The 14,429-nt window shown below is 40.6% G+C and overlaps 3 protein-coding genes across 8 annotated transcripts in view; 1 reads left to right on the plus strand and 2 right to left on the minus strand.

Annotated features, from left to right (window-relative positions):
• LOC105689393 (protein furry) overlaps positions 1-6,016 on the minus strand; it is a 45,409-nt gene extending 39,393 nt beyond the window's left edge. For 3 of the 6 annotated variants that reach the window (XM_048651352.1, XM_020854316.2, XM_048651350.1), the window contains exons 1-17: positions 5,832-5,984; positions 5,279-5,350; positions 5,145-5,201; positions 4,340-4,516; positions 4,063-4,250; positions 3,806-4,005; positions 3,531-3,740; positions 3,238-3,445; positions 3,008-3,145; positions 2,701-2,935; positions 2,210-2,613; positions 1,750-2,122; positions 1,465-1,667; positions 1,238-1,373; positions 995-1,165; positions 738-927; positions 462-638 (exon numbers count right to left, since the gene is read on the minus strand). In XM_048651352.1, the coding sequence (XP_048507309.1) occupies positions 462-638; positions 738-927; positions 995-1,165; positions 1,238-1,373; positions 1,465-1,667; positions 1,750-2,122; positions 2,210-2,613; positions 2,701-2,935; positions 3,008-3,145; positions 3,238-3,445; positions 3,531-3,740; positions 3,806-4,005; positions 4,063-4,250; positions 4,340-4,516; positions 5,145-5,201; positions 5,279-5,321 (3,110 nt within the window). In that variant the 5' untranslated portion in view covers positions 5,322-5,350; positions 5,832-5,984. Of the gene's footprint in view, positions 1-461; positions 639-737; positions 928-994; positions 1,166-1,237; positions 1,374-1,464; positions 1,668-1,749; positions 2,123-2,209; positions 2,614-2,700; positions 2,936-3,007; positions 3,146-3,237; positions 3,446-3,530; positions 3,741-3,805; positions 4,006-4,062; positions 4,251-4,339; positions 4,517-5,144; positions 5,202-5,278; positions 5,351-5,831 lie in introns of all 6 variants that reach the window. The other 3 variants (XM_048651349.1, XM_048651348.1, XM_048651353.1) reach the window with 3 other exon arrangements.
• A 1,657-nt stretch (positions 6,017-7,673) lies between these two features.
• LOC105689423 (ADP,ATP carrier protein 2) lies at positions 7,674-11,512 on the plus strand. The gene is made up of 3 exons (XM_012406422.3): positions 7,674-7,929; positions 8,957-9,218; positions 10,163-11,512. Exons 1-3 carry the CDS (start codon positions 7,767-7,769, stop codon positions 10,638-10,640), a joined length of 903 nt encoding a protein of 300 aa, XP_012261845.1. The 5' UTR covers positions 7,674-7,766; the 3' UTR covers positions 10,641-11,512.
• Positions 11,513-12,000: 488 nt separating this feature from the next.
• Positions 12,001-14,121, minus strand: LOC105689424 (vesicle transport protein GOT1B). The gene is made up of 5 exons (XM_012406423.3): positions 13,476-14,121; positions 13,250-13,341; positions 12,943-13,121; positions 12,739-12,859; positions 12,001-12,087 (listed from the first exon to the last, which is right to left on the minus strand). Exons 1-5 carry the CDS (start codon positions 13,498-13,500, stop codon positions 12,079-12,081), a joined length of 426 nt encoding a protein of 141 aa, XP_012261846.1. The 5' UTR covers positions 13,501-14,121; the 3' UTR covers positions 12,001-12,078.
• Positions 14,122-14,429: the final 308 nt, after the last annotated feature.

The following is a 14,429-nucleotide window of genomic DNA, read 5'->3' on the forward strand; positions in this document are numbered from 1 at the left end:
CTTGATAAGGACATACGGATATTTTGAGATTTGAACGCCATTCGTATCGTATGTACGAAGCGTTCAATTATGTGATTCACAAATAGGCTTGATAACACAAAGACATAAGCAGACATAATCCAACACCGAGTACAACCATGAACAATTATAAATCAATTCTATACCAAAAGTATATATGGCAAACTTAGATTGAAGCATACATTGGTAATTAAACTGATCCACTGGAATTCTAATCTAGATAATGAAACATCAAAATTTTCGATGGATAAATAAGTGAATCCTAGCCAATTTAGATCCCTAATAAATAGGATGATTTCAGAGTATCAAATGCTAATTATCCGTTGAATTCTAATGCTTTTTCACCAAAGATTACTGTTTTACACTATGCTTCTAATGCTACTTGCTCTGATGTACGCGAATTACTAGGTTCAGGTCTGCTGCGTAAAGTGAACGTGTCTTACCTTAAGCTCAGATCTGGGCTGGCGCATCGTACAATTGGACTAGGTATCGGAGGCACAACTCTGTAGCCAAATGTCAAATAATTCTTCCAGACATGCATATAAACATCCCTTTCATTCACAGGTTTCCTGACAGCGGTTGAACTTCGCAACAGTGACGCTCTGTTATCGTTAACTGGCCTGGAGAAAAACAGAAATCACATACATAAACCTACATTAAGCTTCTAAAACTGAAGTAACAAACGTGTTTGTAATTATGAAAATTTTTACGAAACTTACGTCGGATCAACGACCGTGAATAACGAGTTTATCCTTGTGAATACAATAGGCCACGAATGAGCCACTGCATTGGGACACAAAGTAAGCACTCGGTCTCTTTCGAGGAAAGCAAACAAACAGCTGCTCCACGGATCAGCACCATTAAGATTCAGAGTTGAAGAGCTTTTGGTGTTATTTTCATCATGGAACCCTAAAGAGAATCATAAGCATTAATTAAAAGTCTGAAACAAACAAGATGGAGTTGATCAGTAATCTACCTGCAGTCCACACACAGGTACTTCTATCGGCAATCCATTGCAGATCTACATTTGACGTTGATGTTGCCGCAGCCTTTTCTCCAGGGGGAAGCATGTGATAACATTTTTCTAATACGGCAGGACAGCAAGCATCTACTACATCTATTACAGGTTGATCGTCATCGAGACCACCTACGGAGGAAGGGAATTACTTTAGACAAAATTTTAAGTACAATAAGTAACTCAGAAAACTGGCAGCCTGACCTAGGGTCTTTAAGAGCAGCTTGACTTCACGGAGTATGTGAACGGCCAATCTACGGGGATACAATCTACAATTGCACAGCATGACCAAAGCAAATCCTTCAACTAAATGAAAAACGCTGGACCCAGACTCGATTTTCTGGAAGAAAAATATTCGATTGTATTTATGAAACTTCATGCGTCTCAGGTATTTCTCAACAATTCATGGTAGAATAATGGTAACAACAAACCTGTGTAGATTCACTTTTTTTGGTTTGAACTTCAGCACGAACAGAAGTCCTCATCGTTTCTGCAGGCTGATCCTTAGCTCTTACACTTGGGCTGAACAAGGCATTTTTCCAACTCGTTAATAGTTGCAACAACATTCTCAAGCCGTTGTCTACTAACTGCGGAAAAGTATCCTGCACGTCCCTGGCAAGAAATTGTGTGAATCCTGAAAAGTGGATCAACATCGATGAGTCCAGTTTTTATACATCTTTTCAATTAAGAATCTGTCACATGTTAACCGATCTCACCAAGGATAACATCTTGTCTCCAATCAGGAAAATCAAGGACCAGCGTCTGTAGACTTTGATAGGCCAAGCCTCGTAGCTCTTCATCCATATGAACAGTTAGTCGTGCGAGTAAGTCAACTAATTCAGCGCCAGTCATGCCATCGGGAATAAGTCGAGGGACCGCAGCCACACATGTTCTGAATAAATCAATTCTAGGCTTTCTTTCTCCAGTTATCATTTCATCAGGCTCTTTATTTACATTCTGGGTACTGGTCATCATGAGTGGTCGCCCATAATGCACGTCTAGTGCCCGCAAAATATCCACAAAGACACGTCTCACATATGGAAAGTACGAGGACATACCAATACTCCTGGCTGTGTCCTCTGTTAACATCTGACAAAAATGACAACAAAAATTTAGATAATTTGATGATTCAAAATGAGGAAATCTCACGCACTAACTTAGAAGCAGGGGCCATACCTTGTTTAGGAACGTCTTTTTAACTCGCATCGTATTGCCACTGGGTAATACACCCATAGTGCGGGGCATTGGAGGTTCTCCCTCTTTCTGCTGAAGACTATCAGCAACTACAAGGAAAGCTCTCAAACCAATACTCATTCGCTCCGGTGTTAGAATTATTTTTATAGGGCGACCAACAGACAACAGGTCAAACACAATTTCTCTCATGGCAAAATCCAGTCTCTCTTGAGCGATGAACTGTATTATCTTGACAAATATGTTCAACGGGGTATCACGAGGAACTACTGCTTTCGATCCTTTTGGAAATAGAGAGTGAACTATACTTTGAAGTCTACTTTGCGTAGCTGAATTACTTTCACATTTTATGCGAATCATGTATACCCACAGTAAACGATATAATGCCTCTGAAATATTGTGAAATGTTACAACATGAGCACGAATAAAAAAGCAAAATTATTTCTCTGCAATTCAATTATTCAAGACTGACTCACCCAGTGCAACCCTGCACATTTTTGGATCTCGATTCTTTAGATGCGAGAGACACATGGCGAGAAAGTAATGCCAGTTCTGGAGAAAAAATGTCTTCTGACTAACGCAAAGCAAACAGGTAACGAGAGGAAACAAAGCCAAACGATGTTTGGATTTGGTACACATGTCTAGGGTTGTGGAATACAACATTTCCACGAAATTTTTCAAACATGGAACATTAACCTCGTTCTTAACGGCCTGTAAAAAAATCATTCTATACATAAACCTTGTGAAATAAAGAAATAACGAACACAGGTAATTGGAACTTACCGCCGCGACTGGGACCAAAATTTCAACAAATAATCCAGCAAGGGCATGTTTCACGTCTTTATCTTTCACTTCCAAGAAGTACTGAGCACATTCTTGCATAAATTGAAAGGATGCTTCAAACTCCTCGATTGGAACCATCTGAATTAAAGAAGCAAAAAAATTATAATCAAACAGTTAATTAAAACTTTCACAAAACGTTTACTTTGTAGTTGATCATAACAATCTGTTACCTTGACTCTGAAGAACTTCATTCCCATAAGAAGAGAGATGATACTTTGCGTGGTGTGTGTTCCAGGTTCTTTGGCACGTAGCTCTTTCAAGTCGACCATAAAACGTTTTCTCACAGACATAAATCTAGATTGAGCTAATACTCCTATCACCTCAGCGTACAAATCAGCTATTATATGGATATTAGCAGCATTTGGTTCATTTTGTATCCTAAATCACAACAATTAAATGTGTACATTCCTCCACTCTCGGAAACTGATGATAACTTTAGAATTATTTGATATAATGGACTCACCCCTCTCTGTATTTAAAATGCTTGAAAGCAATGTGCTCAATATGGGATACAAGATCTTCGTGACCTGGATGGAAGGGAAGTTGACGAAGAACTTCGATGAGCATTAAACAGAAAATGAATTCCACAGCTAGATCTCTCCGCTCTTGCAATAAATCAGCTTCACTTCTTTCTACAGTTTCCACACTTCCTGATACTATGGTGTACATAATGCTGCAATAACGGAAATCATTGTGAAGAAGGGTCTCGTCAACGGATATAGCATAAAATAGATGTACCTTTTTCCTCTCTGATCTTCTTTTCCAGCTGTTGGTTTTTTCTGCTCAGTTCCATGATCGACAAGCTGGCGCTCATACCAGTTAAAAAGTGCTCGCAATATAGATGGAAGGCAATGCTCGGCAACCGAGCCAAAAGCTGAGAGTAATTGATCAAATTGTGGATCTTCTCCTCTTTGTAAAACTTTTGACAGAGACTTCTCCTATTCAAAAGTAAAAATGTGAAATACGAAACAGCAATAAACTTCAAGAAAAAATACCTGCGGCTCTGTCATCACTGCTTCCATTTTCTTTTCAGCCTGCATAGTAAAATCTGCAAACAGTGTTCTCATCACATACTCCCCAGGTCGCATGTCCATGTCTCCTATTTGCTGTGGTCTTACTGTTTCTTTTTGGGCACCCCAAGGTAATACTACCGTGACTGCACTCACTCTACTCGAAGTTGATTCTTCAAGAGACATAAAAAAATCAAAGATTAGGAAGTTGGTGAATAATTTGATTGTATCTATTGATTGCAAAATACAGTGAGATATATACCATTTCCGGAAACAGAAGTACTAGCAGTATGAATACTAGCAGCATCGCTACTTTCTCCTTGACTAGAACCGTGAATCGTGATAACATCCTGATTCGTTCCAGCAATTGTCTGGGGTATAATTTCGGTTAAACCATCTTGTAATATTCCACCTTGCACTGTCACTGGTTCTGTTGCTTCTGTAAAATTTAGAGGGGAAAAGATAACAACGAATCTTGAGCTGTGCCGGAATAAAACTTTTAATAGATCAAGCAATACTAGTCATACTTCGAATTTTGATAACATCTAACAATATGTTATTGAAATAAACTAATATTCATTATGATACAGGAAGGATAAAATTATCAAACAGTATTGTTTGCCGAAACTTTGGAGACAGAGCATGTTGAAGCCTTTGATTTTTAACACAAAATGTTGAACAGAAGGTCAAACTAATCCCGATAAAAGGAAACGTTCACTCAAGTTTCCAGGTACGCACATAAGCAGGTGGGTCAAGTTTGTAAACAGAATAGCAAGAGCAGCACTAGAGGAAAAATGATGAAACCAAACCAGAAATGAAGCCCTGCTTCGTATCGTAATAGATGCCCAGATAATTCTTTAACTTAATTACACCAAACGTAAAGCCTAACACATTACAGATCTAGCATTGTGCAATTATTCATTCAATTCATTTCGGAGAAATATTTGGAATGCGAAGGAACCTATTCGATTAGACGATACGGGCAAAGTGTAAAAACAAAATTCAAACTCATCCATCAAGTGGAGGAAGCTAATACGTCTGAGAAGAAAATATATACTTCAACTCACCGGTTTGAATCTCGTCTCCAGTAGTAGGTTGATTTTCTCCCCCTGTAAAATTCATACCTACGATGAAAAATAATTCACACTACCAAGATCAAATACTGATCAGATTAGAAAAACTTTCAGTTAAATTCTCGAACCTTCTGTCATATCTTCAACATTTGCCTCTCCTTCAGGCAACATCTTCACTGAACCGTGTTCTCAGACCATTGCTATGACATGAAAAAAACTTTTAAAACAAATCACAGAAATTCTGGAATCACCACCACCCCGATATATGGTCCGAGTTATCCATGATCTACAAACGTTCAGGCCGGATAATTTTCGACACTTGAGTTGACAAACGGCTCATGAAATATGTAATAACAAAGGCCTAAACAATTCGATGATTAAGGTAAATAACAATAAAAGCAACCCGGACACGAAAAAATATCAAGAACAAAAATTATCGTTCTCATTGTTCACGACAAATAAACTAATATAAAGCGCAAGTGTGATGACTCACGATACTTGACAAGTGAAAAAATTATAAACATAATCGAATAACTGCGTTGTTAATAAGGAAAATCGAACTACCGACATAACCTCGATTGTCAACTAGAGTTCGGGGAAAATTTTGAGAATTCAAATCTCACAGGCACAAATTATTATCGACACCAAATCACACTGTAAACAAAGATCACCTGTTATTACCTTGGCACCGTATTCACTATTCGTAAAACGAATTATTATATATTTCTGACGTTTTGACTTTTGACAACCGACTTCTAATCGGTTCTGTTCCAAAGTGTTCCACCATCCCTTGTTCCGAGGTGTTCAAAAACAACAACGCGGCATTCTACAATTTGTATGACTCCCTATCTGTACTTTATTCTAGAACGAGGAAAAAGTTTAAAAAATCAAGCCGTTCTGAACGTTCTGAATTCAAGACGGTACGGTTTGACAACTGTAAAAATATGTAAATATTTTCAGGTGCCTCCAAGCATATTCCCACTGCATTCTGCAATCGAGAATGAACGAGAATTCATTGACCGTAGAATTCAACGGTAACAGTTTCTAATTAGATTGAATAATTCAAGAGCAGATTTTCTGAGAATAAAAATGGAAAATCTTATTTGCGATTTGATTCCTAAAGTCTCAATTGATTCCATGGACTGTTTATCCTTCAAATAAAATCCTCTGTAGTCAGCTGATGGATAAATTCGCAGCTTATGAGTATTACATAACAAGATTGAAGACTTACAACTTCACTGTGTATACCTGTACGATATATTACAGGGAATAATTGGCATACCACAAATTATCGATTGTCATACTGTAGCTTTTTATAAAATGACGTAGTGAATGAAAAGAATCTCAGTACTGCAATCGATTTCTATCAATGTAGTGGACAGAAATAGCTGTGCTATAGAATATAGGTAATACAACTCTTTGTTGGAAGGTCGTACTAAATATGAAACATTGTATACGCTTACACCGATTGGCAGAGCATTTCAAGCGTGTGGAATACGTTTTCCCGAATTATGATAATCTAGATTATGAGAAAAGGTAATTGAATCTTCACGTCACTGGATAGTTTTTGGCAAAGTAGTGTGAGGGCGGTAAAGAAATAAATCGTCATCTTCTTTTTCGAAAACGCTAGTGCATCCCAGCAGCTCTGAAATTGTTGTCCCAGCGTCAAGGTGCTTAAATATAGTCGACTTTGGATCTTGGTTGCTCCATTGAACTTTGACGGTTGTTCCGGCACTGGCAGCGGGCCCAGAGTCACTGGGGTTACGCAATCAGTTTAGTTTCGTTCTTCTGACCTCCTTGCCTAATTGATTGACCTTGAGACACCTTCCTATGACCTAGTCCTAAAACTAGTGAAGAATCTTGCCTCTTGGCAGGCGTCGATCAGAGGCTCGGTTAGGGTAGAAATAAACAATGGAGTAATTTTTTGTGCTAAGGCCACGCGCACGTAACGAACAAATGATGGGGTGCCGCTGGGAAATGAAACCTAGTCAAATCTACAGCCATGTCTTCGGCGACCAATTCGATTCGTATAATTTTCCCCATCGGCTAGGCAATCGTCTCCGTCATGACTCAGATTAGGTGCGGAAGAAGATATTTTCACCAATCTTGATGAGAGTCAGCGAATAACGTAGTTACCTGGTAAAGACAGAACTGCGACCGATCGCCCGGAATCCAGAATGGCAGATTCTGTGACCGGGCCACCGAGGGCCAGGCGCCATGACCCAGAATATAATTGGTGGAAACAACGGAAGTGACGTAAATCTCTGTTCGAGCGGAACATTTGAAGAACAAGGTGTGCATCGCGAAAGTTTTCCGTAGGGTCGCAACGTTATATCAGACGATAAATACGTGCATACCGAAGACGGATGGTAACGAAGGTGAGCTTTGAAATTCATAGAATACCTCAATCTTTCGAGGTGAAGGGTCGTCGATTCGATCTTGCGATTGACTGTACATGCGCAAAGTAACTCACGTGACCTGCGCAGCTATTCTTAGCAGAGGTCGGATCTGAAGGAAAAGCTTTGCCTCGCTCACTCGTCGTCCGGCGCGCGTCCGTTATAGGAGTCAGTCTCTCCTCTTCCTCTGGTCAACCCGTTTCACACCCAACACACAATCATGTCTGGTCTCGCGGACCCCGTGGCTTTTGCCAAGGATTTTATCGCTGGTGGTGTCGCCGCCGCTATCTCGAAGACCGCGGTTGCTCCCATCGAGCGTGTCAAGCTTCTGCTTCAGGTCCAGCACATCTCCAAGCAAATCGCTGCCGACCAACGTTACAAGGGTAAGTTCATCCACGCTACTCTCCTCCGTTCTTGCAATCAGTGAAAAACGGTAGAAACAAGTGACAGAAGGACGCCCGATAGTCTCATGTTTGGAATCGAGGGTGAAAAAGCACGAGGTTGAATTCCGTTATGCAACAACGAGTCGTTGCAAATGGGCTAGGAATAATCGCGACCTAGTTACATTTCGTACCTTCGCGACGCGGGCAGACTTGGTCTTGGTTTATGTAACGCACGGTATGGTTTCGGCGCTTACATAACTTTTTAAAGTCAGGTCGTCGTGGGGTAGACGAAACGCTTGGTTAATGGGTCGATAAGCAGTAGCAGCGGTGGCGGCGCGTGGATTTGCCAGATGGCGGCGCCCCCGCCTCACCCTGTGAAGAACGGAACCTTTTGCCAATCGATGACGGTATCAACTCGCGCTAAAATGGCTGAACAATGGTCATCGAGCGAACCCCGAAGCCCGATACTTTTATCGGACGGAGAATGCAACCGGCCTATGCATCTTATCGGCGCTGTTATCTGCCTCCGGGAATTCGAACGTCATCCCCTTTGAGCTACTCGTTTCAACGGTCTTCGTTTGTCTCTGGCAAAGAACTTGTCAGACCGACGCTGCCTCGTGTCCGCCATATTGAAAAATAAAATATAGGATTCACCGGCAATGGACACGCGAATTCGGGACGTTCTCTGTTACAGGAAAAACGTAATGCCGTAATTGTCTCTGTTGAAATGAAAAGAATGAAATTTCATGTATGAAAAAGTGAGAAAACTTTGACCATTCATTCGCATCGAAGCGTGCGACGATCAATACATCGCAACGCTATAGTTATCGGAAAATTCTCGGTGACAGAATCTGCTCGAGTTTGACACGGCCGTGGAAAAGCCCTCGATTTCCGCAGAGGTGTCAAGAGTTATTTATAAGTTGACCGAATTGCGTAATCGGCAAACCTCGTTTCTCGTAAGAGACGATGGATTCGTCGTAAAGAAAGTACAGGGATTTTAATCGAAAGCACGTTGCCCGTTTTTCAGGTATGATCGATTGCTTCGTCCGCATCCCACGTGAACAAGGATTCCTCAGTTTCTGGCGTGGTAACTTCGCCAACGTGATCCGTTACTTCCCAACCCAAGCCCTGAACTTCGCCTTCAAGGACAAGTACAAGCAGGTGTTCCTCGGCGGTGTCGACAAGCACACCCAATTCTGGCGTTACTTCGCCGGTAACCTCGCATCCGGTGGTGCAGCTGGAGCGACCTCCCTCTGTTTTGTCTACCCCCTAGATTTTGCCAGAACTAGGTGAGAACCTTCATTTTGTATTCCATCTTCCAACGATTTCGAAATTGAAAATTCTCAACACTCGCGAATTTGCTGGCAAAAAAATGAGGAAGTTTCGAGCTATCGGGCCAGAGTAAATGACATTGAAAGATAAGGGTGAAAACCTTGGAGTTTTGGGTCTAAAAGTTGAGGGAAATTACGAACAAAGCGTGCCCTACGTTATTTTGAAACTAGTCCATTCAGATATCCATACGCCAGCCAGATTTGATGGACGCGAATTGCGCTACCGTCTCCTCAAAATCGTAGAAATTACGTTACGACTTTATCTTATCGTTGTTGGCACTTTGTTTGACTGACTGTAGCGGTAATCTCGTTGAGGGTTTTGGCTGGCCTTCAATCCCAATAAACTTCTGCACCAATTGGCTTACTCACTCAGGGTCACGTTTCTCGGCACTCGTTACAAACACTGTACAAAACTAGCCGGGGCTGGTTACGATTAATGAAGATTAGGGAGGGGGACGTTCCGATGTGTAAATTATCAATGAATTCTGATCTTCAGCCGCGATAAAGTCAACGAACCCTTGCACCTTTGGTGTCGGCAAAATTCGGAAAAACTGAATACATTTCTTTTTTTTTTTTTTTTTTTTGTCAAATTTGTTCGAGATTTTCGAATATCCTGCACCGTTTATTGATAGGAACGTGATGAGAAAATGAAAAATGAAAATATCAAACTAACGCCTTGTCAGCGGTGAACAAATCAACTGCTGACTCGATCCCCGAAATTTTTAAGTTTCAAGTTTACGCAATGCTTGAAAAGCGAATTTCTGGCCAGGGGGGTTCATTAGCGAGACCATAATCGACATTTTAGCGGAATCGGTTCCCTCAATTCGAGCGAATAGAATCTACGGTTCGCGGGCGCGCTTGAATCGACGATATTCCGACATTTTATGACGATCGTTCGACAGGTTGGCCGCTGATGTCGGCAAAGCTGGAGGCAGTCGGGAGTTCACCGGACTTGGAAACTGTCTGACCAAGATCTTCAAGGCTGACGGTCTCGGCGGTCTTTACCGTGGTTTCGGGGTATCCGTTCAGGGTATCATAATCTACCGTGCGGCGTACTTCGGTTTCTACGACACCGCCCGTGGCATGCTCCCCGACCCCAAGAAGACTCCATTCCTCGTATCGTGGGGTATCGCGCAGTGCGTAACCACCGTTGCCGGTATCGTCTCCTACCCCTTCGACACCGTACGTAGGCGTATGATGATGCAGTCCGGACGTGCCAAGGCTGAGATCCTCTACAAGAGCACCGCCCACTGCTGGTCCACCATCTACAAGACCGAAGGTGGCAACGCCTTCTTCAAGGGAGCATTCTCCAACGTTCTCCGTGGTACCGGTGGTGCCCTAGTACTCGTACTCTACGACGAGATCAAAAATCTACTGTAAATCAGCAAGGCTACGTCAAACCCAATATCACCTTGTCCTCTCCACCATCCAGTATATTAACGCAACTACCCACACAGCATCCATCGTCACACTGCCTGGCCTGCTACAGGTGGCGGCCGGATAGAAATCGCATAGTCGACAATTTCACAAATAACCTTTGCCAAACGGATAAAGAAAGAGTAACGAGGTTAGCCGACCACCGTCGCAGGTATATATATTATTTTTTTTCACTCCGATTACACGGGTGTCACAGGGAAAATGCGAGAATTTTGGCGAACGTACGTTCTAGAGATAGAATATAAGTTGCTTGATTCCTTGCCGAGTTCGGCATTCTTTGGTGGCGAGTTATCTTGCTTTGAATAGGTATTTGTGAAATTGGTGAAAATCGAATAATATAGGTAATAAACTTAGAGGTAATTATTGTAAAACAAGAGGCATAGGTATGTTGTATGAGGAATCAGAGGGAAAAGTGAAAGAATAAGGATTCGGATTCGAACCCTCTAAATACACGATAGGCAAGATTGGATGACGGTCAGGGAACTAGCTTAGGCGCGAAAACATTCGATCAAGATACGAGAGGGACGCGCGTCCAAAGGTTTACGATGTCGGCGACGGCGGGGCGCGTAGACCAGGGCCGCCCCCCGCCCTTATCCTCGGCCCATTGTAGATAATTATTAAATAATGGTAATTGAATAAAACAGGATTGATCATACGATGATATCAGTAATAATCTGCCATTGGAAAAAAAAAAATAATTTAATTTCACGCGACAGACGACTCCATGTAAGATAAACGTTAACTTTATATGTATGCATCTACTCTGTTCATGTTGGGATGTATGCAGCAACTCAATAAAACTCAAATGAAACAGACAAACTTTGTCCGCTACTTCTAATCTCAAATCTCTTACCCGTACCCACTACTTATCCTTCCCAATCACTGTCTGATAACCGAAATTCAATGGGAGGAGATTATCAAAATTCCTTAGATTCCCGATTTATCATATCACGTTTGGCTAAAACTACAGGTCAGGGTCAAGAAGAGGCGGGAAAGTAATGGGCGTCCACGTTACTATCTGGAATCTATCTACATGCGTGCATCGTTTAAAACCCACTGTAGCATTGCCACGTGGAGGAAATACTCGGTCTGACGTCATCTGGAGCATGGTATTGTTATTATTATAACGCTTTACGTTAGTTTTTTAGACGTCATGATTCACGTGCTATGTCGTCACACCGACTGTTTGCTTCAGGTGGGAGTTAATCGGTAGCATGAATGTGAATAATGTAAAATTAGAAAATAAACTATTTTCAGCTGAAATTTTTCATTGGAGGCAGAAATCATAACAAAAAGATAGGCATACTTTGTGAAAATTTTGTTACCACAAATTCAACTAGCTGACATGTAGGTTGGATTATAGAGATTTTTTGCAGTAACCTTACGATTCCTGAAACAATATTACAAAAAATAATAGATACAATTCTTACAGCGGACTATATTTAAGTTATCATACGTACGTACATTAATAAATCCCACAAAATTCTTCATTATTTAAACAATAATTTTACAACGGATGATGGATGATGATTTCTATTTATTGACTGGTGATGAATAATGAACAATGCGTTACTGCTTGCATTCGCAACATAATTGAAACACCTAATTCATCCCCGCCCCTCCCCCTACCACTTTTGAATGATCTGACGTTAGTTTATTGCTAATTTTCTAAATGTCATGTCCTGGGTAAGCATGAATTGTAATTTTTCGAAAGAATTGTACTTCCACAACCGTTTTTGTTCGATCGATTTCATTTCTTTGGCTCAAACATGTTGAATAATGAAATCATGAAAACAGGAATGTACCAATTTCAAAAATTTAATGCTTAGTCAATTAATTAATTTAGTCAAGACCGTTGTACTTCGTAGCTGAAGTACTGTATGAAATACATAACATCTACTAATCGATAGAAAAGTGTTGCCTAACTATGTATGTTGGAATGACAAAGCGGAGCGTGATAGAAACGAATAGGGTTGTTGTGTAACATATATTTACAGTGGTTGAATGAAAGTATTTCAAAATAGCCCTCAAAAGGTCATACTGTAGTTCTATTTGTGTCCCCCGCCAGCAGATCCAGCACACGGCTTATACCTGGCATATTTAAAAAAGTTCCAAGAATTGGCACTCTCCGGAGGAAGTTGATTGCGACTGGCAAAAATCCACTGTAAAAATGAATTTCTCGGATGGTCAGAATAGGCACCAATTACGATATTTCATAGATTAATGCAGCAAGTAATTTTCTCACCTAAAAAGAATAATGAAACCGTATGTTTCAATGATCATACCCACAAGGGGCCATCCTAAAAGGACAACTAATACTCCGCCCAAAAATGCAGCGCTGCCTTTTAATTTGTGCCGTTGGAAGAAGAAATTCAAAGTTCTGAGGGGTCCGATCACACAGCCAAGACCAGAGATGAACAGGAGCTGTAAACCAGTTGAACGAGTTCAATTCACATCTATGATTGATAATTATTCGCCACCACTGCAAACGACCGAGTAAATATTCATAACCTGGGATACTATAATCCGATCGTAAAGATTGTGCAACTCACGTTTCCGATAGCGAGAAGACCCTTGTCAAATAGAAGGAGAACTCCGAGAAATAAAAATGCTATCCCAAATCCAGCAAGACCAACTCCAATTTCTGAAACACACAACAATCAACAACCTGTCAATATTTTTCAAGCCGACCTCTACAATTTCATATGGATTGAGCACAGCAGTGGTCACAGAACTATTCTCGACATTTATGAAAACTTTCTTCAAACTCTTACTCACTTTGTGTATCCGTTATTTCGAACATCTTCACTACCGATTACTAATAAATAACGTAATCTTTGTCGGTTTAATGATCCGTTCACATCCGCCAACTACGATTCTAACCTAACCTAAATCCACGTCATTCGTTATGATGCTAACACTTTAGATAAACGAACTTATAATTCAGGTACGCGATGAAAAAAAAAACAATTCATCACATCAGATAAATTAACGCCTATTATTTTCTACTCGAATTTAACCATAATTAAGGGAACGGTTATACATAGCGACGCAGAACGGACATGGCAATGATTATCACGACTTTCGCTGTCGCTCAAACTGAAGATTTCTGAAGATTAAAGACAGTCAGCCGCGGCATTTTTGGTAAGCGGTTTTGGGGGGTTTGTGGTAGTTGAGGGTCGTAGAAGACCCCTAGTTTACTAGCAATATAAACAAAACAAAAGATTAGAGTCTCCTCTGCTTCGGTACTACAGAACCTGACAATGAGATTTTACAGTTTTCAAAATTTATGATATTTTATGAAAGAAATTATTGTAATTTTCTTCGAACTATTTTTGAATGCAAACCATAAAAATGTACACGTTGACACAATACATTGCTTACAATTTTTACGACTCTCATCGTTGCTAAATTTAATTTAAAAAATAATTAATCGATTCCTATCACTGAGGTCAAATATATTTCACGTCGTGAGGTAAGGCAGATATCACATGTGTGAAAGGTGATTCTTAATTAGACTATTCCTTATATTTTAGCGTTATATTATTACCGGAGTGAATGTGTGTAGTTTTTTGAAACTTCCTGAAATAATTAGTTCAAATTCAAATCTTCAAATGTAACCGCCGAACGCCCCGTTCGCTGATCGAATGCTAGTACTTGTCAATCAATATGTCAGATTTGGATTTCGTTCGAGATAACCTTTTATTTTATTTGTTAGCACGTTGCATCGGA

Source organism: Athalia rosae, chromosome 2 (genome assembly GCF_917208135.1).
Source record: "Athalia rosae chromosome 2, iyAthRosa1.1, whole genome shotgun sequence".
Taxonomy (NCBI): Eukaryota; Metazoa; Arthropoda; class Insecta; order Hymenoptera; family Athaliidae; genus Athalia; species Athalia rosae.